The sequence below is a fragment of the Chlorocebus sabaeus genome, chromosome 9 (genome assembly GCF_047675955.1).
Source record: "Chlorocebus sabaeus isolate Y175 chromosome 9, mChlSab1.0.hap1, whole genome shotgun sequence".
NCBI classification, from domain to species: Eukaryota; Metazoa; Chordata; class Mammalia; order Primates; family Cercopithecidae; genus Chlorocebus; species Chlorocebus sabaeus.
Window position 1 is genome coordinate 58,579,959 of NC_132912.1, and position 24,049 is coordinate 58,604,007.

At 38.5% G+C, this 24,049-nt stretch overlaps 1 protein-coding gene across 16 annotated transcripts in view; it reads right to left on the reverse strand.

The window, feature by feature from the left end:
• Positions 1-24,049, reverse strand: part of NRG3 (neuregulin 3) — a 1,130,076-nt gene that overhangs the window by 740,604 nt on the left and 365,423 nt on the right. For 8 of the 16 annotated variants that reach the window (XM_038010330.2, XM_038010329.2, XM_038010324.2 and 5 more), the window contains exon 2: positions 23,569-23,646. The exons of the other annotated variants lie outside the window; for them this stretch is intronic. In XM_038010330.2, coding sequence (XP_037866258.2) covers positions 23,569-23,646 — 78 coding nt within the window. The remainder of the gene's footprint in view (positions 1-23,568; positions 23,647-24,049) is intronic. 16 annotated transcript variants of the gene reach the window in all.

Here is a 24,049-nt window from a genome sequence, read left to right on the forward strand (position 1 = left end):
AGTATTTTTAGACCACAGCAAGTGGATGATGATGATGATGTATAGTATTTTTAAAGTAGATTTCATGTTTAGAAAAGTTTCAGATTTAAGCCAGGCAAAGTTGCTCATGCCTGTAATCCCAGCACTTTAGGAGGCCGAGGCAGATGGATCACGAGGTCAGGAGTTCGAGACCAGCCTGGCCAATATGGTGAAACCCCGTCTCTACTAAACATACAAAAATTAGCCAGGCACAGTGGTGCATGCCTATAGTCTCAACTATTCAGGAGGCTGAGGCAGAAGAGTCTCTTGAACCCAGGAGGCGGAGGTTACAGTGAGACGAGATTGCACCACTGCACTCCAGCCTGGGTGACAGAGTAAGACTTCTTTAGGAAGAAAGGAAGGAAGGAAGGAAAGAAGGAAGGAAGGGAGGGAGGAAGGGAGGGAGGGATGAAGGGAGGGAGGGAGGGAGGGAAGGGAAAGAAAAGAAAAGAAAAGTTTCAGATTTACTGAAAAATTGACCGAGTGTGGTGACTCACACCTGTGATCCCAGCAGTTTGGGAGGCTGAGGCGGGCAGATCACCTAAGGTCAGGAGTTTCAGACCACCCTGGATGACATGGTGAAACCCCATCTCTACTAAAAATACAAAAATTAGCCAGGTGTGGTGGTGTGTGCCTATAATCCCAGCTACTTGGTAGGCTGAGGCAGGAGAACTGCTTGAACTCAGGAGGCAGAGGTTGCAGTGAGCTGAGATCATGACACTGCACTCCAGCCTGGGAACAGAGCAAGACTGCCTCAAAAAAAAAAAAAAAAAAAAAAAAAAAGATTTATGGAAACATTGAGAAAACGGTATGGAAGTTTTCCTTATATTCCACACCCAGTTTCCTCTATTATTTCCACCATAAAGTAAGATAAAATTATATTACCTCCTACGTTAATATGGTATATTTCCCACTATGAATGAAAGAATATTGATAGAAAATTATCAACTAAAGTCCATAGTCTATTCAGACTTCCTTCATTTTTACCCAATGCCCTTTTCTATTATTCCAGGAGCCCCTCCAGGGTACCACATTTTATTCTGTTGTCATGTTTCCTTAGCCTCCCCTTGGCTGTGTAAATTTCTCAGATTTTGCTTGTCTGTGATGACCTTGATGGTTTTAAAGGGTTCTGGGTCAGGTATTTTATAGGTTGGCCCATGATTCGAATTTGTCTGGTGTTTTTCTCATAATTAGATTGGGTTTATCGGTTTTAGGAAGGAAGACTACAGATGTAAAGTGCCATTTTCATCATATCCTATCAAAGGCACATAATATCAGCATGACTTATGATTGTGAATATTGACCTTGATTACCTGGCTGGGGTAGCGTTTGTCAGATTTTCCTACCATTTAGTTATTCTTTGTTCCTTCTTTCCATGTGTACTCTTCAGGAAAGAGAAACAAGGTCACTAAGCGCAGCCAACACCTCAAGGATTGAATATCTACATAAATTATTGGAAATTCTGCATGGCAGATTGGTCTCTGTCTCATTTATGTATTTATTCAATTATTTATTTATATCTGCATGGTCTCATCAACATTTGTCTCATACTTTCAGTTATAATACAAAACTGCTTTATTCTGTTGCTCAAATTTTTTCAGCTTTGGCCATTTGAAGTGCTTTTGTTGGCTCCTGTGTCCCTTTGACATCTACCAATCAGTGTAATCAGTGTGTTGTGTGTGTGTGTGTGTGTTTATTTGTTTTGTTTTTAGCACTTCCTTGCTTTCTGGCAGTATAAGATGCTCCAGGTTCGTATAGGTAAATATGTATTTCTTGCTTTAACCCTAGAATCATCCATCTCTCCAAGGAAACCAAGCTGCTTTAATTGGCAAATGGTATTACAAACCAAGGTCTGGCACTGGGTGTGCTCATTGCTACTGAGGTCATCAGCTTTGTAGTTGGCAAAGCATTTTAGAATTGCCTAAGTGTGGATGCCACCCATTATTACACTGCAACCTGATCACAGTTCTCAGGAGTATTGTGACCCTACTGTACCACTCAGGAAACTAGGTTCTGGGAGGTCAACACCAAGTCCAAGGTCTCAAATCTAGTTTATGTTAAAGTGAATTAAATGTTTATAAGATGTTTCTCAAGTTTCACTGTACTAGATCCTGGCTTATAATAGTAAGTGAGCATATCTGGAACCTTCCATTCTTAATCTTACAATCTAATTTCCAAGATAGAATTTAAAATATAAGAACATATGTAAATATTCTAAAAATGGTTGGTCCTTTAAAGGAAACGTACCCAGCACTGGAAGAGTGAATGACAGGAGCACTGACTCACAACAGAGAGGGGTAGAGGGGGCTTCATGAAAAACTGTGAATGTGATATTTAAGTTGAGATCTTGAAATAGTGAAAGCTGGGTAATGAATGGGGGCTGTTTTTCAGAGACAGACAAGTGTGTAAGTAACAAATGCAAAATACATTGAATTGGAAAGAAGCTTGGCATGTTCGAGAAACTAAAATAAGATCATGAAGGTAGAATGTAAAGGGGTGGATTGCTGTATGCAAGGATGGTGAGGTTTAGGCACAGCTAGACGAAGCGATACTTGTAGGATAACCAAGGTAAGAATTTTTTATTTTATCTTATTAGCTATGGAATGACACTAAAGTTTTAAAGCAGTGAAATGAAATTATAAATTATAGGCTCTAAATACATCATTTTGACTTATGTGTGGTGAATGAATAGGAAAAGGAGCAAGGCTGAACTGAAGAAGACTGATTAGAAAAACATTTGGGCATTTGAGTAAGACGATGGTGGCTGAGTCTGATGTGTTTGAAGTGAGAATGAAAAGAAATGGAAGGATTGGAGAAGAGCTATTTTTAAGGTAGCATAAAAGGTGGGAGAGTGAGCTTGAAAGAAAAACTAGTGAGATTGTTGAGCAGGACTGACAGCTCAGTTAGAGATGACCTGAATATATGTCATAAACAATACAGCCAAGTTCCCCCACTGTGTGATTATCTACAACTTTTTGGTTGTCAGTGTGGAGAAGGTTGATAGGAAGGTTCATCTTGTGGGTTTGAAGTAGGAAGAGAGAACTAACATCGGAATCATGGAAACCAAGCAGGAGTGAAAGGAAAGTTATGTTCCCAGGGAGTTAAGTGTTGAGGGAAATTGAGAGTTTCGTGAGGTCAAAGAATATGGGAGGTATTTGAGCTAACCAGATAGTAAGAAAGGGTGCTTGATAAACAAATGGAGCATGTTGACATGGAATATTAGAGCTGATATAGTTGTCGGTGTTGGAAAATTCCAAGGTGTGATGATAAAATGTGTGGCTTAGATGAAGTGAAGAAGGTGGCTGGAGATGAGGAGGTGAAGGGAAAGAGAGATCAGGGTGTTGGATGAAGTGGTTCTGTGGATGCTGAAGTCTGTTATGCTAATGACTGTAGTTGCAGTAGAGAAGGAGGCTTTGGGCGATGTTCTAGTCTTTAGTGACTGAGGAGGAACATCCACGGCATAGTGGCTGAAAGAAGTCAGAAGCAAGAAAGTAATACAGCCAGGTGTGAAACTCAACGGAGCAAGCTGGAGCCAGAGGCATTATTCTGTACCCACTATTTTAAGATCATTGTTAGCTTTTGGTACTTATTATACTCTCCATTCCAGAAAATTTGAATAGAAAATCTGAGGGCTCATAGATAAATGTTAAGGAAAAATTTAAACTCCTTCAGCCTAGGCAGTTAGTTATTCTATACCACCACACTTTGGAAATAGAAAAAAATAAAAGTGAATCCAAATCCTCCTTTTATTAGTATCATTAGGAGCAATACTGTACCAGATATGGCACACAAGTTTTCCGAATCTCGGTGTCCTCATTTGTAATATAGTGCTAAAAATACTCATCACACAGAGGTTTTTATGAGAATCACATAGAAGTAGGCACGGAAAGTACCTAGCATAGAACTGAACCTTTCCAATGCCTCTGTTTTCCCATGTATAAATGGGGTTAATAATAGCACCCATATCATAGAAAATTTGTGAAGACTAACTGAGCCAATGTAGGTAAAGGTCTCAGATCAGCACTTGGCACAAGGTGAAATTTATATCAGCACTGGCTATTTTTATCACTAAAGCAAACACAAGGGAAGAAAAAACTTTGCACCCAATTGAGCAATGTTTGTGCTGAAATCATTTGTCTTCATTCATGGATTTAAATAATTTTTCAGCAAGAACTCGGTGATCCCGTCTTCAAGGAAATTAATTAAATGGATAGAGAAAAGGGGTCTTGAGAATCTGAATCTCTGTGCTTGGCCCCTGAGCTGGTTGGGAGCCCACAGGGGGCCTCAGCCTCTGAGTCTTGCTTCTCTGTCCACAGCACCATGCACGGCAGGGTGGGTGGGGGTGATGCCTTCCCCTACAAGCCCCTGATGGGCAGTGTGGGTGGGGAGAGGCAATGCCCCTCACCCCACACCATTGCTCAGGGGCCTTCTTCTGGAGCCAGTCCGCCTTACCTCTGCTGGAGAGATGTCAGGCTATGAAGCCCCCCACAGGGAGATTGTACTGCCAGAAAGCACCCAGGCCTGCAGTGATTGGAGTTAATTGGCCTTTATTTAGTGTCAGGGCTGCTCTGATCTGCCTCATTAACCCTGGTGACCACATGGTGCTTTTTAATGAAGATCACTACCTTGCCCAATTCTCGATTTAAACAAAGGCACTTTTGAAAATCTCTAAATCCCACACTGATCAATTTCTACTTAGAAAAAAATCAAAGTGTTCTCTGCTGGGTGGTCAGGAGCGGCACCAGGATCTACCACCTTCATGCTTCTCAGGCCAAGCAGGTGACAAGACTGTAGTCAGGATCAGGAAGCAGCTCAAGACTCAAGGCAGGAGAATGCAGCACTGAAGCCAGGCAGTCTGTGAGGGAATCCCAATTGTCCTCACTCCCATGTGTAGTCAGAGCTGCATGAAAAGCCTCCTCTGTAGCTACAGGGCCACTGCAGATGAGGAGCTTCCTGTCGCTCTGCAGGACAATGGTTTTGGAGGATAAGATCCTTCTTAGGAAGCAAGATCCATGCTCTTTTAATACCGAGGGAGTCAGAGGGAAGATGGCGAGGAGAAGCTTGGGGTCATCCCTCTAATGAGATAAACAGGAAGAGAAGGAACAGCTCCCAATGCCTGTAGGCCCAGTGGGTTGTTACAGGTGAGAACTAAAGAAGCTTTAAGTGCCAGGGGAAATAGGATAGAGTAGAGAATACTTTCACTATTCATAGCCATGACATTCTTCTCTGGGTTTTTGTAGCAATGTAGGTCCAATGTCATCAGATTTTCAGGTATTTTAAGAGAACCCAGGAATTTAGATTTGTGTAAAGTCTCAATTTTTATGTATTGGTGATTAATTCACTTTCTGTTGTTCTTAAATACTTGCGAGCCAGAACATTATCAGTCAAATATACAAGACTGCCAGTCAAATGCAGCCTGGCATTTGTCTGATTGAGGCCTCTGAGCTGTAGCAGCAGACTCATGCCTTAGTTTCACCTCTTTTAATACAGCATCCGGTAAGTATAGACTAGAGCCAGACACCAGGCAAAGAGCTAAGTAGTTGTGATCTGCCTTCAAGTGTCTTGTGACGTAGATGGGGAGTTTGGACAATTAAATGATCACTACTATGCGATGTATGCAAGGACAGGAATTAGCAGAGTCTTATAAAATGGTATAAAATTCAGTCCTAGACAGTCAGGGGTCAAGACCAATGTGGTCTTGATATCTCAGCAGAAGTTATTCTTTTCCGGTTTTTGTTTTTGTTTTTGTTTTGTTTTGTTTTGTTTTGTTGTTGTTGTTGTTGTTGTTTGAGACAGAGTTTCACTCTTGTTGCCCAGGCTGGAGTGCAATGACTTGATTGTAGCTCACTGCAATCTCCACCTCCTGAGTGTTCAAGCAATTCTCCTGCCTCAGCCTCCTGAGTAGCTGGAATTACAGGTGTTTGCCACCATGCCCTGATAATTTTTTGTATTTTTAGTAGACATGGGGTTTTACTACATTGGCTAGGCTGGTCTTGAACTCCTGACCTCAGGCGATCCACCTGCCTCAGCCTCCCAAAGTGTATACTTCTTATTTCTACTGTCTTCATGCTTAAATACATCCCAAGAAAAGTCAAGCACAAAAATAAAAGTTAAACAAAGAAAATTTTTTTAAAAACATTCCATATTGATATATTGATCCACAAATTTTGTGGCATATTTTCTTTGTTCTGTCTCTAGTGAATACTTGTTTCAACTCCTGAAATTTTATTTCCGGGGTTGTCTTTGTAAACTACTCACGGGTCAAATGTTATGAGATAATTCCACCTCATGAACAGGAGTTTAGCTTCATTCACAGTGTGGCTCTGGGGGATAACAGGCCGGGACCTCTGGAGAGGAAGCATTTCTTATTCTGACAGGTCACCTGAGACCATTTCTACCATCGCTATGGAGTTTATATTCACACTGAGCTTAGAGGGCCTCATTCATTCCAGCAGCAAATGTTTTTGGGTGCAAAATGACTTGCTGATAAGGTTACCACACTGACAAAAATGAATCAAGCGAAGGATAAATTGATTTGAATCTTAACCTAAGTCAAATGTGATAGAAAAAGTTACTTTTGAAAAGATGAAAGAATGTATTGCAAAAGCCAGTAGGGTTCTGACAGTGCTGCTCCACGTGCTTAGTAAACACAAGCATGCCTCTCAATTTCAGACTCAATTTACGTTTCCCACACCACTCAGAAGCAAGTGTGGGATGTGTGTTTTTCCTCCAGAAAATGCTTATTTACAACTTTTTCCTACTTCTGCCAGACAAGTGGGTCAGGATGTGGTTATTCATTATTTATTTTTACTTTCTCACTCAACAAATGTTTACTATTTATTTTATTTTTCATTCAACAAATATCCAATAGTATTTGCTACTATGAGCCAAGAGTTGAACTTTTCAGTGTATAAACAACATCTAAATCCTAAAAGATGGTGGGGATGGGAAAAAAATCTCCATAAGTACCCTCTTTTCCTGGGGACCAACTAGGGTAGCGGCCGGTGCAAATGAGTCTGCTTAGCAAGCACAGCAAAAAAGGAAGTGAATATCCAGCTCTATTCTCACATGGAAATCAACATGAATTCAATAGCCCTTCATTGAACATCTGTCTACTGGATGTAATATCCTGTGCAGGGAGCTGGAAGGCCATATAAACGCCTTCCCCAAGGAGTTTATAATCTAGGAGAAAAGATAACATGTACATGAATAAAATACCAAATACAGAGATATGGGGCCAAAAAGAAACCTAAAATAAAGACCTTTACTTAATAGTTTCAGAGAAGACAGACTTATGCTTGAGCATAGAGGATTACAAAAGGCATCAAGGGTCTGGTAGCCTTTGCTCTGGGTCTTGTGAATGGCAGGTAGGATTTTAATGGAGGTGGAAGGAAAGCACGATTCTAGAAAGTAAGGAAAACACAGTGGGGAAGGGAGACATCAGTACTATCATACTGAGACTTACAGACAAGCCAGGAAATACAAACCAGGACTATTGAGGGCCTGATTAGAACTGTTAGGCAATAAAGAATGCAAATATGAATGTGAAACAGCTTAGTAACATAAACTAAGCTTTGTTTTAGAATAATTTGTCTGCTGTGTACAGAATGTACTGGAAGCAAGTGATCTAACAGCAGGGAGACCACTTAAAATGATGATGATCATAACTAATATTAAAACAAAGACAGTAATGGCAGCACTTATATTGCACTTACCGAGGGCCAGGAATTATTGTAAGCATTTTTGCATATAGTAACATATTGACCCCTCCCATTCATCCAAAAAATAGATACTATTATTATCCCCACTTTACCAATAAGAAAGCTAAAACCAACTTTACATGCAGATGGTCACCCAGCATGGAAGGGCAGAGAGAGGTCATGGACCAGGAAGGCAGGCAGACACTTGCCTCACCTCTCCACTCTGCTCTCTCATGGAGGAGCCAGTTCAACATCTTGGTGAGAAATAATGACAATCTAAAACTGAGGAGTCACAGTGGGAATGGAAAGGGCAGAATTTACACACAGGGACTGGGAACAGAGGGAGTAGACAGAGGAGACCAAGCAGCTCTCACAAAGGTAGTAAAGTGACATGCCACAGTGTAGAGGATTTCAAAAACAAAGAAATTATTCCAGAGAGTTAAATGGTACTGAAAAGTCAAAGCAGATCAGAATTTTGAAAGAGCTAGTGAATGGACTAAAAGGAATTCCCTGGTGCCCGTTAGGTCAGTAGTTTTAGAGCAGGGGTACGGGAATACATTGCAAGCGGTAAAGAGTGGATGAGTAATAAGAAAGATGGGCCATTGGACAGAGATGATTCTGTTCAGATTTTCACGGTAAAGAAATAATAAAATCAGAAATAAGAGTATGTGAAATTCTGATGGAGTTAAGTAAATGATACCTTTGCTATTACTACTATTACTATTATTATTATTGTTATTGCTAGTTATCAAGGTAAATCTTCTTTGCAGAGAAGGTAGGTAGAATGAAAATCAGCAGTAAATAGAAGGGAAGAGAAAACACATTTTGATTATTTGAACAAGTATACGAATATATCTGAATAGGCAGTCTCAATGCTCATTATAAATTACTAGAAATACCCAAGTGGTAAGTACCCTAGAGGGTTGCATTCAGATTCTGGTCTGAATTTTCGAGGATTCACCCTAAGGTTTGGTTTAAGCACAATAAATTCTCATTTTAGAATGAGAGAAATCCCTGTATTCTAATGTTTTTTCTGGGGGAATTAGTATCAAGTATTAGATTTTGGTAGCTTGTGGATCATGAAGCAACTTGGACCCTGTCATGGACTGAAGGTATGTGTCTCTCCAAACCCATATGCTGAAATTCCAACCCCCAAAAGGATGGTATAAGAAAGTGGGGCTTATGGGAGGTAATTATGTCATCAGTAATAGCTCACATAAGCAGAATTAGTGCCCTTATAAAAGGAACCCCCAAGAGCTCTTATTCTCTTTCTAAGAGGGGACACGCGAGAAGATGGCCATCTGCAGCCCAGAAGAGAGCCCGCACAGGAACCCAAACATGCTGGATCCCTGGTCTCAAATTTCCCAGCCCCTAGAACTGTGAAACATAAATTTATTTGTTATGAGCTACCCATTTTATGGCATTTTGTTATAAGCCCAATTAATTAAGATATATCCTAACATCTGTATGGACAGCCCTTCATAAGGTGCATCCTACATGACACATGCTGAAATAGGTTCACTGGATTGGGCAGACATGTTAGACCAGCTTTGCTCAGGAGAACAATGCCATAAGCAATGTTTCCCCTCACTTCCAATGGCAATATCAAATTTTCAGCCTCCTTTTAATTTCTGCAGCTGGCACTGCAGCTGAAGGGCCAACAGCATTACAATCATTTCTGACATTTCCTGGTCCTTTATAGCTTACGGCAGGTTTTCTCATCTGCAATTTTAGTGTACCTTATAACAGTTCTCTTATGTAGCCAAGGCAGAGGGTGGGATCCTGTATTAGGGAAGTGAAAAACCAGGCTGAGAGATGTATCTCGTTGCTCAAGGCCATTCACATAGCAGGTGGGCCAGCATGCACACTCAGACCCAGTGACTCTGAACGCCTTACTCTCTGAAAAAAAAAAAAACACTCCTTCTAAATACCAGTTCCTTCTCTTTTTAGTAAAACCAAAACATGCCATCTTGTGATTCAGACTAAGATAATTTCCCTTTCTTTTTTTTCTGCTGTAAATGTGTTTGACCTCTTAGAAATATTTAACCCCTCTTTTGGTCAGACTTCAATTATTGAGATTTATATTCAGTTGTTTATGCCAAAGCATTAGCATATCCCAGATTTCACTAGTAACCAGGAAAGCAGTAATTATACCGTTTGCCAAAAGAGTAGGTGCCCTCATTATTTATGTCCGGGAAAAAAGTTTGTTTAGATTGTTTTCATCCTTCGTGTTTTCTCTTTAGTAAACAGTTATCCAGCTAAATTATTCATCACATCATCAGAATGCTTCCTGGAGAAAATTCAAAAACATGTTATAACACCCTCAAGAAATGCACGTCAAAGTCTGGATGATTACTAAAGCAAAAAATGGGGCATATCAGGCATTTTGCAGTATGTGAAAGCAAAATAGGCCAGTCTGGGAATGATCTAATATCACTGTTTTCAGAAAAGGAAGATGGTCACTGCCTCAAGTCTTTTCTTTTTAAAATAAACCAATTAACACAGAAACTGCCTTTTACATACAAGTGTAGACTCCACAGAGTAAGCAGTTACATGTGAAAACTGCCAGGACAAAGGGGGACTAAACTCAAACATTTATTATCACAAGATCTTATCCTCTAGTTCTCATTCACATGTCATACTTTCCTGAGGAATAAATACCTGAGTGTTTCACAATATATGTTGAGTCAAAAAAAACCCAGAAGACTGGGAAAAAATCAGGCTAATGCTACAATCACTGGCATTTGCACAGATTTTTCGAAATGTGAAGTAGGATAAACGTATTCTAACGTACCCGAGAGCAGGGCAAATTACAGAATGCTGAAATGAAATAAATAGCTGATCAAAGGAGAATTTTATTAATGATTTCCAATATGTTTCAGATTTTCCTCATTCTTTGTCTTCTCAAAAATGAGAATTCCTGTGTGGTTAAATTCATGTCCTAGTCCTTAAGTTAGAAAGCATCGCACAAATAACAGTTGCTATTAATTGAATGTGTTTATTATGTCAGGTACTTTACTTATATTATTAGCAATTTTTAAAAAATATTGAAAGCTAACTGCCATGTTTCTCTTTTTATAGTTGTAGAAGGTGAATCTCAGAGAGGCAGAATAATCCAGTCCAGATGACACTGGCCCTAAGAATAAATCCAAGATTTAAATCCATGTGTGTGGAGTTTTCTCTGTGTCTGCTCTTTTCACCAACATATATAAGTCTATTACAACAGGGGTCCCTAACCCTTGGGCCATGGACCTGTATTGGTCTTTGGCCTGTTAGGAATCAGGCTGCACAGCAGGAGGTGAGCTGCAGGTGAGTGAGCAAAGCTTCATCCGTATTTACAGCCACTCCCCATTTCTTGCATTACCGCCTGAGATCCGTCTCCTGTCAGATGAGCCACAGCACTAGATTCTCATAGGAGTGTGAACCCTATTGTGAACTACACATGCGAGGGCTATAGCTTAGGCTCACCCTATAGGAATCTAATGCCTCATAATCTGTCACTGCCTCCCATCCCCCACAGATGGAACCCTCTAGTTGCAGGAGCACAAGCACAGGGCTCCCACTGATTCTACATTATGTTGAGTTATATAATTATTTCATTATATATTACAATGTAATGATAATATAAATAAAATGCACAGTAAATGTAATACGCTGGCTAGGCGCGCTGGCTCACACCTGTAATGCTAGCACTTTGGGAGGCCGAGGAGGGCAGATTGACTGAGCTCAGGAGTTCGAGACCAGCCTGGGCAACAAGGTGAAACCCCGTCTCTACAAAAACACAAAAAATTAGCTGGGTGTGGTGGTGGGCGCCTGCAGTCCCAGCTACTCGGGAGGCAGAAGCAGGAGAATTGCTTGAACCCAGGAAGCGAAAGTTATAGTGAACAGAGATCAAGCCACTGCACTCCAGCCTGGGTGACACAGCAAGACTCCATCTCCAATCAATCCATCAATAAATAAATGTAATGCAGTTGAGTCATACCGAAACCATCCCCCACTCTCAGTACCCCCGGCCGGTGAAAAAATTGTTACCCACAAAAATGATCCCTGGTGCCAAAATGGTTGTGGACCACTGCTTTACATCATCATACATACTAACAGAACCCTTCTAAAGCAAAATACTTTTGAGAATTCAAAGTAGAGAAGAAAACACAAACAAAATAATTTAGATTGAGAAGACCACCTATTCCATCATCCTTATTTTTCTGACTAGGCAATGGCACTCCAAAAAGATGAAGTCAACTACCCAAAAATAGTTCCAGAACCTGGGTCTCCAGACTTCTAATTCAATGCTCATTTGGCTCACTCCTCCATCTTTCTAAATTCTAGATTTCTCTTACAATCTACAGAGTTGATGCTATGGTTTTCATAAGTGCACTGAAGAACTTAACAGGTAGATTAAGGTAATAATCTTTTCAAAGAGCTCTGAAATTATCTGAGCTTCAGATAAAACAGCCATAATTAGGTTCCCTGCCAGGTGAACAGCATGAATGCTATTGTCACTGTGCAAGCCATGGGAAAGAGTTACAGGACAAAGGAAAAAAATCACAATGGTGTCTTTCTAGGCTTTTAGGTAAAATGCCTGTTGATGATGGAAAGAACACAGGATTCCAAATTTCCTTCCCAGATCTCATTAAGCAACTATCTGCACACCTTCTTTTTTTGATTATTAATCTCCTTGAACCAATTCAGAAAAATATAGCATCATAATTAATATTAAAACAGTTAGTCTAACAAAAATTTCCAGGCAGATCTTTACCTCAAGTGGAAATTTCTCCTATTAAATACTATCCTTGAAAATATCACTAAATCTTGCATAGCAATTTCTCTCCTTTTCTGTATAATAATATAGCTATTGTACCCAAAAGAAAAGAAATATAAATTTTACTTACCATCAGAGCTCAGTTAGCAGTTACCTCAAAGTTAAAAATCTGTGTAGTAGCTGGAAGTCAAGATCTATGTTTCTTTAAAAAATTAACTATGGGAAAGTTGGGGTAACTTATTTACTTAAACTTTATATAATCATGACAATTCAGACTGAAAGACAGTTATTTTCCTTCAGAATATGAATACATTGCTGCAATTTCTTCTAATTTCTAGGAATACTGTTGAAAAGTGTAAAGTCATTCTGAGTACTAATCATTAGGATTTCACTTAATCTTTATATCTGAAAACCTTAAAATTTTTGTCTTTAACCCTAGTATTATGAATTTTCATAAATATGTGCCTTCAGCTTGTCTTTTTTAAATTTTAAATTGTGTTGGGGCACTTATATTGTAAATTTAAGTTACATTTTCTTTTATCATTTCTTTGATTATGTCTTCTCCATTTTCTGTTTATTTTCTGCTATTAGAGATATTTCTAGTTATCAGTAATGAACATGTTTCCAATACTAGAAGGCTTTGCATTTACTAGAAGGCTGTTTGATTGTTTGCATATTTTGATTTTTGCATATTTACTAGAAGGCTGTTATATTTTTCACATATCCAGTACTTTTACCTCTGGTTTGATTTCCTCTTCTGACAACAAATGACTTTAACTTTGGAGTGGGGCTCTTTTACATGCAGTAAAAGTTGTATGAAGGAAATGTGTGAAGCTCAGCAAAGCCCCTTCAACACAGTGCGCAAGAAAATTTTGTGGGAGGAAATAAGTACGCAATGCTTTCTGTTTGAGAGTTTTGCTTTGTTTGCTTTTCTTAAGGATCAAGTAGGTTCAACCTCAGGCTTAAGCACGATCCCTAAAGGGAAGTCCTTAACATTTTCTGTTCAAAAGGGTGAGACTGTAGGTAGAAACTCAGGCAAGGAGTATAATTGAGAAACAGACAGCACATTTGCCAGTAGACTTCCCTTTCCAGTAAATCAAAATTTGTAAATAAGGCAGAAGTGGCCAGATGGGTGGTGAATGGGTTCCCTGGCTGTGATGTACAGAAACATAACATTTGGGAAACACATGTACTTCACTTTCTCTTTCTTACTCTCTCTCACACTCCCACCCTCTCTCTCCACCAAATCTCCTCCACAAGAATTCCAAAGTCTTCTTCTACAATACAAGTAATTAGTTCTTTCCCCAATTTTGAATATGCAAACCTCTCCAGGTCTCAGCTAAACAATAACTTCAGCTTCTGCACTCCTTAGAAAGAATGTTGTACCTATAAATGACTTTTTTCTTATTATTTTATAAATAAATCATTTTAAATTGACTAAATTTCACTTAGCACATAGTGGTTACTCAAAGGGAAAATACAAGCCCAAAAGAGGGGCAAATATCATTGTCTGTTCTATTTACAGAAAAGTTCTTTGTCCCTAATACATTTTCTGGCCCTTGATGGGTACTCAATAAAAATATTCCTGAAACTGCAGGTTTCTAACTTTTGTGGAGACATAATTTAGACACCATCTTTTGCAAAGGATATTCACCTTTAATAATTTAGAATTTTATGACAAGAAAATTCCAGACGTAGAAAACTAACAAAATGGGGGACATCCACAACTGAAGTTGGATTGCATTTCTGAGTGTCTTCTTAAAATATCACTTGTATTGCACATGTTCTAGTTTTTCGCATCCCACTGTTAGGAAAGGCTCCCAACAAATTATTTTAAAAGAATATCATTCACTGTATAAATGTTGCACAGTTTTTCCCAGATAAAAATATTTTCCTTATTGAAAAAAAGAGCTTATTGTTTCTTTGAAGAAACATGTTAATATAAACTGTATCAGCCAGGTATGTGCTGTGAATTTACATCAAATAATCTTCAATTTGGTGGGTTTCTAACTGTCTCAGAGTCATATGGTGAGAAAGATCCTTCCAGTCCACTCCAGGAAATGCTACTGAGTGGCTGTCTGTTGCTTTACACAGATAGTAATTGACAAATATATATATTAGGAAGACTTTGCAATGTACTTCCAAAAGAAAAGTCATTCTTTAATGCCAAAATATTCCATTATTGTATTCTAAATAACTGGGGGCATTTAACCTCCATTACTTAATATAATTAGTTTGACACTGATATAATTAGTAACCACCACAAAAGAACAAAGATTACAAGATCACTGTAAATAAATGCCAATTATTTTACTTCTCTAAAGAAATAAGGACTTACCTCTTTTGCCATTAGTCATAGGCAGACAATTTAAAATGTATTATGTGCTAAACTAGCTATTAATAAAATAAACAATGTGTCTTCCTTATGGTTAATGTTTAGCTTAGTTGTCCTTAATGTAAGAATCTGGGAATGGTGATGGAAGACAGAAGGAAAAATTAAAAAAATTAATAGCTGAGGGCCCAGTTAAGCTACGCACGAAAGATACCCCTTGCATACTGTCAGATGCAGACATTTTACTGATAAGGACACAAGTTTAGAATTGTAACTCAGCTAGATTCTCAAAGTAGGAAATGTCAGAGCTGAAATTTGATCTTCTGTGTGACAAACTCTCCTATACACTACTGCTCCCTTCTCAGTTATGACAAAGAAATTATCTTTCAGTGTTATTTTTATACATTTGATCATTTAGATGCCATCTATAATTCAAATGCAGTATTGTCTTTTGGCAATTTTTTATCCTCACTCCTTAAAGTATATCACTTCTCTAATGTTCATAGAAAAGTATAAATTATTCTAGCTCACAGAATCTGCAGGTGTCTTATTTTTTCCCAAAAACTCAAGAAATTTCATCTCCAAAATGTGTGCACCCTTAAAAAGAACATTTCTTCTTGCAGTTTGTCTCCACAGCATTTGCTTAAGAAAGTTACAAAATTATAAGAATAAAACATTGTAACAGGTTTTTTAAAAAAAAAAATCTTAGAGGCTTCTACTTGCCTATGTCATAATGTTGTCAAAAATAAAATGACCTCCACAAAGTTGGAGCATTGAGCAAATGAGGGAGAAGAAAACTGAACCAATAAGAATGTTATTAATAAAAACTGACAGAAGTCTTCTCTAAACACACTTGTATCAACATTCATAAAGAAAGATCTAATGCCATTCCATTTGACTGAAATCCAAATCTGTTGAACTTTCAGACAAAGTAAATGGCCTATTTATTCTGGAACGAACTACATAATCAACTAAGCATTTCACTTGAGGCCATCTTCCTCCACTAGATTGTCCCCTGAAATAGCATCAGACATTTCTCTGTGGACACTCGAGTGACTGATTGAAAAGTCTTTTTCCCCTAATGGAATTAGGAACCATTTCAGAGTCTTCATCTTCCCTTCAGTTCTAGCTCATGCTTCAAAAATTCCATTCTTCAAAAATTCTTAAGCAATCATCATTTAGTGGAAAATAATTCTATTAAAATCATACAATGCTATAATAAAACATGCATCTTTATGTATTTGAAATCTACACTTTCATGTTCGTATTTGGAAAAGAAAGAAGTCTGTTAATGATTATTTTTTGTTCCAAATGCATATAATCAATCAATTCAAATAAATTATCTTTAATAGAGAATTTCTCTTTAATTTCAGTTTTCCATTTAAACTGATAAAATCATATAATATATCAATAGTGGTATATTAATTGCTGGGGGGGAAGAAGTGTTATTTTTCCTTTAACTATTTAACGTAAAATCCTATGTCACATCAGTTCCAATGAGAACTCTAGGCTAAAGCAGAAAGAACAAAAGGAAATGTGCCTTTACAGACTCGCACAAATAGGAAAAACTTTTTCTGATCAAATTCAAAACAGACATAAAATATGACTTGCACTCATTTAAAAAATGTCAGTATTCTCTATTATGGGAAAAGCATTATAATATTAAGTGTCACTTTTCTTTCCCTAGAAGTTAAAAATAAGTTTCTTTTTGTGAATGCAATACAAAAATATTTAAACTATTTCATTGTTTAATAGATCATACTATAAATACTGGCTCACACTACATATCAAAATAAAACTGGAACTAAGCTAACAGCAGATACAAAGGTGGAATAAAAATCTAAATCTAAACTGTAAACCTACAGATGTAAGAAAAACCATGAGAAAGTATCTTTATGACTTGGAGGAAGTAAAGAACTTTTAAAGCAAAGGCAGCAAAAAATAAGCAAAAAAAAAAATTTATGGGTCATCAGTGACAGACTGGATTAAGAAAATGTGGCACATATACACCATGGAATACTATGCAGCCATAAAAAAGGACGAGTTCATGTCCTTTGTAGGACATGGATGCAGCTGGAAACCATCATTCTTAGCAAACGATCGCAAGAACAGAAAACCAAACACCGCATGTTCTCACTCATAGGTGGGAACTGAACAATGAGATCACCTGGACAAAGGGAGGGGAACATCACACACTGGGGCCTATTGTGGGGAGTGGGGCGGGGGGAGCGATAGCATTAGGAGATGTACCTAATGTAAATTACGAGTTAATGGGTGCAGCACACTGACACGGCACATGTATACATATGTAACAAACCTGCACGTTGTGCACATGTACCCTAGAACTTAAAGTATAATTAAAAAAAAAAAAAAGAGAGAATGATGCCTACATTTCCGGCTTAGGCATCCCAATGGATGCTAATTAAAAAAAAAAATCATAGATTACAGAATGAGGAAGGATATTTGTAATATTTAAGACTGACAAACTAATAATGCTAATAGGTAAACAGATGCTTAAATTAATTAGTAATCAGATAAATTAAAACAACAATAAATATCATTTACACCAATTAAATTGGCAAAGAAAAAAACGGTTGTAAAGACACAGAAAAATCTTCAGATAATATGGTGTAACCTGGCCGGGCGAGGTGGCTCATACCTGTAATCCCAGCACTTTGGGAGGCCAAGGCAGCCGGATCACCTGAGGTCAGGAGTTCGAGACCAGCCTGGCCAACATGGCGAAACCCTGTCTCTACTAAAAATACAAAAATTTTCCAGGCATGGTTGCACATGCCTGTGATCCCGCCTGGGTAACAAGGCGAGACTCCCATCTCAAAAAAAAAAAAAAAAAAAAAAAAAAAATATATATATATATACACACACACACACACATACATATATGGTGTGACCTAAAAATAATGCACTAAAAAAAAGTGGCATAGGCCTTATAACAGAGGAAATTCATAATTAGATATATGCTGTATCCTATATAGCTCAAAAAAATAGTTGCATAAGTCTGTGTGAAAATATGTACTTTAGCTGCAGAGTCATTTATGATGGTAGAGGGTTAGAAGAAAACCAGTTTTCCATTACTGGAAAGAATTATGCAGGAATGAGAAATGATAGATTATATGCTAACACAACAATGTGAGCTGAAAAGTAGAATGTTTAATCATAAAAGTGGAAACTAGCATGAAGTAAACAAAAAAATGCATGTAAGAACACACACAAATCCAAATGTACACATTATATAAATTAGAATGGTTGTCTGAAGGTTGTAGGGGAAAGGGAATGGAGAATGGGGAAAAGCGTTGGGGTAGAGAAAGAAAAAGAACTGGATGATGCAAAAAGTCAGAAGGCAATCAGGAATGAAAAGAACCTGAACTTTGATGTTTAAGAAACTTGCAATCAAATCCTTACAGTCACTTACTACCAATGTGACTGAACAAGGGACTTTTCTGTATGACTCTTTCCCCACTGGCAAAATTGAGATAATAGTTGTCACCTCATGGATGATGATTAAATGAGCAAAAACTTGATATTTTACGTACTCAATAGGACTTTTTTTTTTTCTTTTTAAGCTTTTTTAGAACAGGCATTTATATTTGTCTGTGTTACAGGATTGTTATCCTTATTGATGCTTAGAATGTAGTCTGAAATCAAGTTTCTTTTGCTGAATTCTAAAATGGGAAAACAACATTACAAAAGGAATATTCAAGAGCTATGGGCAAATTCAGGCTTTGTAAAAGCATTTTATATTTCCAATTAAAATCGAAATCCTTGTTTTGTATATCATTTTGAGATGTGCAGCTAAAGTGGAATATTAACTTTAAGATTACCACCAATATATTAAAATCAGTATCTTCAAATTTAAGATTACAGAGAAATACTGAGATTGCTGAAAGATATCTTAACATGTTTCTTTTACAAATTGTAACCTGAAACCAACACTTTTTCTTATTACATTTTGCCATGCACTAAACCTCAAAGAGAATTCTCCAAGCTCTTTGAAAATTAAAATGTTAAAGAGTAGAGCAACAAAATGCTTTTACTTTGTCCTGTTACTAGATTTGGGAAAAGCATCATCTTGAGAGGATCTCATCTTCTTAAAGTCATGTAAGAACCTATGTTCATTTTTCAAATCATTGTTATATTCACAGTCTTCTTAGAAAATATACATTTCTATTTACAGGCCAGAATTTCAGCCAGCCATTTATACTCAGAGGAAAATATGCTGGGGAGAGGTAAATTTGCCTAAAAGTATTGTTGATTGATTGAATGATTGATTCATTCAAGAATAATATATTAAGCACTACTGTATAGCAAAAAAATGCACTGGGGCTGAGCATATACGAATGAATGAATGAAGCAGACATAGTTCAGCCTTCACAGAGTATACAAAGTAATAGGAATGTCAGACAAAAATAAGTAAATGCTTGCTATCTATCCATCTATAAAATTACAAATTGTTGTAAGCATAAGCAGGATAAACAGGATTCTAAGAAAAGGAATGACAAAAAGAACAGAGTATTCATGGAGATCTCCAACAGCATAATTTTAACTGACACCTGATGGATATAAAAATGACCTTTGTGAAGAGAGGCAGAAAGATTTACAAGGAGGAGGCATAACATGTTCAAAAGTGCTGAGGCAGAAAATAATTTGGTCTTTAAAGCTACTGACATCAGTTCATGGGACCTTGAGCCTGGTATACTGTGAACAAACTCCAAGATATGCAATTAATTCAGAGGCATCTCCATGACAGCCTGTAGACCACTGCGTAGGGATTTGATATCATGTCAGTCTTCATGGGAAATCATTAGGAGTTTCTGAAAACACATTGTCTGATATATGTGTTTAAGAGTTCTAGTTTTTTGTTTTTTGTTTTTTTTTTTTTTTAGGACGGGTGCCGTGGCTCACGCCTGCAAGCCTAACACTTTGGGAGGCCTAGGTGAGCGGATCACAAGGTCAGGAGATTGAGACCATCCTGGCTCACACGGTGAAACCCCATCTCTACAAAAAATACAAAAAAACTAGCTGGGCGTTGTGGCAGGCGCCTGTACTCCCAGCTACTCAGGAGGCTGAGGCAGGAGAATGGTGTGAACCCCGGGGGCAGAGCTTGCAGTGAGCCCAGATCGTGCCACTGCACTCCAGCCTGGGCAACAGAGCAAGACTCTGTCTCAAAGAAAAAAAAAGAGTTCTAGTTTTCATATGGAGAAGGAGGTAGAGGGCAGCCAGGACGAAGATTTTTCAATCAGACCAGAGAAAAGAAAAATCATCATTTGGGTTAAGCAGATAACTGAGAAATTAAGTAAGAAGTGGACAGAGTAAAGATTTCTGAGGCCTTAAGAATGCAGGAAACTGCAATAATGACTCAGAGTTCTGGCTTCCACAGTGTGGCAGATTGTAATGCAATGTACAAGGATGGCAAAGACTGAATGAGGGGATCAGAAATCACAGGGAGCAGGAAATTTAAAGGAGCACCCTGGCTTTCATACCCCTAGAGACTACAATTCAGGTAACTGAGAAGCAGGGCTTCCTTTAGCAGTTTGGAGTGGAAGTCACAGGCCTTGGTTGTGAACAAAACTGACCTCTACTGACCACTTACAGTGAATTATGGGCTGTGCCAGCTCCTTCCAGTTGTGCTTGCGATCTCATTTACTTCTACTACAGTCCTGGAAGGTAGCTGTGATTAGCTACATTTAAAAGATAAGGAAATTAAAGGTCATCTTTTGTATCTTGTTCAAAGTTCTTTGGTAAATGAGAGTTAAGAGTCTAATGTCTAACTGTAAAAGTAGTGTCCAAACATACCCTCAATTTACTGATTAGAAACAGTGGACACATGAAACTACTGAGAGTAAGGTATGTGTGTGTGTGTGTGTGTGTGTGTGTGTGTCTGTGTGTGTCTGTGTGTATGTCTGGCACGGATGGGGCATGCTAAATAATGCTCATCATAGATCCAGGTCTACTGTCATCTCTGAAAAGCAAGGAGGCAAGTCTCTATTAATGTAGAGGCACAATGCGGACTCATTCATGCATGATAAAACGTCTACCAAGTGACACACACTGGACAAGTTTCCAGGTCAGCAAAAGAGGTACAATCCGAACTACTATGCAGCTCAGAGCCTAGCAATCTGTCATTCTCGAAATACAATTTTCTTTACACAATGCCACCCGGTGGGCTAGATTAGCCATGCACATACATGATTCACATACAAGGTCAAAATGCTGTGTGCTACGGGAGATAAAGCACCAGGTGAGATAGAGCTCTATGAGAGATAAAGTGCTATGGGTGGTAAAACAATATAGGCCTTAAGAGCAATGGGAGATGACTTGGGATAGAAAGGTCACAAAAAGCTTTCTTTATCGATTAAGTAAATGCCTGGAACATAATAGGGTCTGAACTAAATGATACTGGAAGATGTAAACAAAATCCAATTTTCCCTGAAATTAATTAATAATGTATAAATAGAGATGTTAGAAAACTAGTTAAACTGTCCTAATACTGTATCTAAGGCTCAGCATAAAGAAGATCATACTCTAGTCCAGAGGTTGGCAAACTTTTCCTGTAAAGGGGCAGATAGTAAGTTATTTTTCAGCTTTGTGAACTCCACCATCAATATCCATCAACTCAGTGCTAATATTTTTTGCAGGAAAACAGTCATGCACAATACATACATGAATGGGTGCAGCTGTGTTCCAAAAAATTTGTTGCTTACAAAAACAAGTGGCAGGCTGGATCTGGCCCTCAGGCCATCGCTCACTAACCCCTGCCCAACTCATTGCTCCCCAAATTTAATAGAATTATCTGTCACTCAAGTTGCTGGGAATGCAAGGAAGACACTGAGTCTAATTAGGATATTTCACACACAGAAATTATTGGAGAGAGCAGTTGTAAGTTGAGACTGAAATGAAGCCCCCTCTCTTGAGTGTTTCTGCCAAAATAAGCAATATAAACACATCCCGATTACAGAGTAACATGACAAGCACGGCTGAAGGAAGAAAGTTATCAGTGGAGATCCGTGCATAGCATGGTCACAGCCACGGCAGGTAAGGTAAAGTGGAGACAGCCTTGTCAGCCAGCCATCTCAGCTCTCTTTCCACCCTCTCCTGACTTGACTTGGTATAAAGATCTTAGTAAGCTGAAGCCACTAATAGAAGCCCAAATCCCAGTTAACTTTTACGATGCTGTCCCTGCTGTGGCTCTCTCTCATTTTTCTCTTTCATGTTTTGTTGATAATGATTGCCCTATTTTGAATAAAATATCGTAACAAATTGAACTTAAATCATTCATTCAACAATGATTTATTGGGTATGTCCTGTATGTTCCTACCCTTGAGTGCCTATAATGTTACCACTCTGTGATGGAACTGGAGATCTGATGGTGAGAAAACTACTCATATTATCCCTACTCTCCTGGAACATAATGTCCAGATGATAAAACACAAAATAAGGTCACAAGTAAATATAATTGCAACAGTGATCAGCTGCTTTGAAGGAAACAAACTGCTGAAATGGAAAATACTATAGGAAGGGAATAATTTAGACAGAGTAGGCAGAGACAGTGTTTCTATGGAGATCTTTATTTAATTAAATTTCCTTTAAATCAAGACCAGGAAAACGGTTCCAGAACCTGATAAAAGACCATTGGTATTGGAGCGTAATGAATTGCGGAGGAAAGAAGAGTGAAAAAAATTATGTCGGAAAAACCAGAGAAGAGAACAGGTTATGCTGGGAAGGCGTTTGGACCCTGGTAAGGTTTGCATGTTTCATCCTCAATACAGCTAGGAATCAGTGAGAATGGCTTTGAGCTGGGGAGTGATGTAGTTTGTTTTACCAATATTAATCCAAAATGGTTTGTACAGCAGCTAGGAGTATAAATGTGTAGAATATGATGGTGGGGGTACTGTGACAGAAAAGGGGTAAGATGAAAGTGGCTTGCTTGGTGCAGGGTGGTAGTGGCAGTGGCAGTAGAAGTGTAGGGAAGTTGCCGAATTTGAGATTTATGTTGAAGGAAGAATCAAGTTTTGTGGAAGGGTGGATGGTTAAAAGGTTCTTAAGTGTGGGTGTGAGTAGGTGGTTGTGGGATAGGAAGGGAAGGGTAATGGAATTAAAGAAGCCAGTGGTTTCTGGTTTGACCTCCTGGTTGCCTGATGGTGCCATTTATCTTGAAAAGGAAGATCGGGGGAGAAGCAACAGTGGGGAGGAGAACCAAGAGGTATGTTTTGGACATATTTGAAAATTCATGGGGCAAAGAGGCAGTTAGATACACAAGAGTAAATGTCAGGCAAGTCATTAGAAGATAGATGGCATTTTAGGCTATGGGATTGGAAGTCATGATAGGAAGAAAGTGAGGGAAAAGAAGGCCCAGAACAAGGTTGTATTGCAGATAATTGTATATTTAAATTGTCTGCACTTCGTGATGTTTTGATATCTTAGAAAATCTTTCTAACTGGGGAAGAGATTGCCTTTGCCTAAGGCTAGTCAATTCTTAAGCTAGAAAAGGGATCAGCCTGAAGCATGCTGTGACATGCAAACTAACCAACCCAGAGCCACACTTCCTTTACCTTGCCCATATACCCCGGAAACAATATTCTTCTGTCTTAAGCAACCCAGGACCAGGTACCAGGCAACTAGAGAACACTGCTGTTTCTCAAAGTCTGGAGAAATTATTCAAAGTAGTCCTAAATTGTTCATCCTACCCTGCCTTACCTTTCTCTCAGAAACCCCAATAAAGGCCATGCCTTACAACTTACCTTGCTCCTGTTTCTGCCTCCTGACCACTCTGGTCTTCCCCATGTTGCCATGTATGGCATGCCTCCTGTCTCTAGGACCTGTGAGTAAAAAATACTTTATTTTCTTGAGTCTCTCCTGTGTCTCCTCTTGTAGCCTCATCTGGCCAATTGTCTCATAAACACATACAAAACAAAATTTCTGAGAAATCACAATATTTATAGATGCAGCAAAAAGAGAAAAACAATGAAAGTCTGTATTAGTAACCAGAAAAAAGGTCAGAAGTCTGAGGTACCTAAGAGAAGACAGAAAAATGAGATCTGGAATTTGAGAAGCGCCTGTTAGGAGAAGAGCCATCTCTACTATAAGCACAAGCAACAGAGAGGGAATGGGGATGTCAGGAGGGTATCCCAAGGACAGCATATAGGATTTTGTCACATTTTTCCTCCAACAATCACAGAAAACTGTGATCCATATCCACTATTTTTTGTTCCAAGTCTCTGA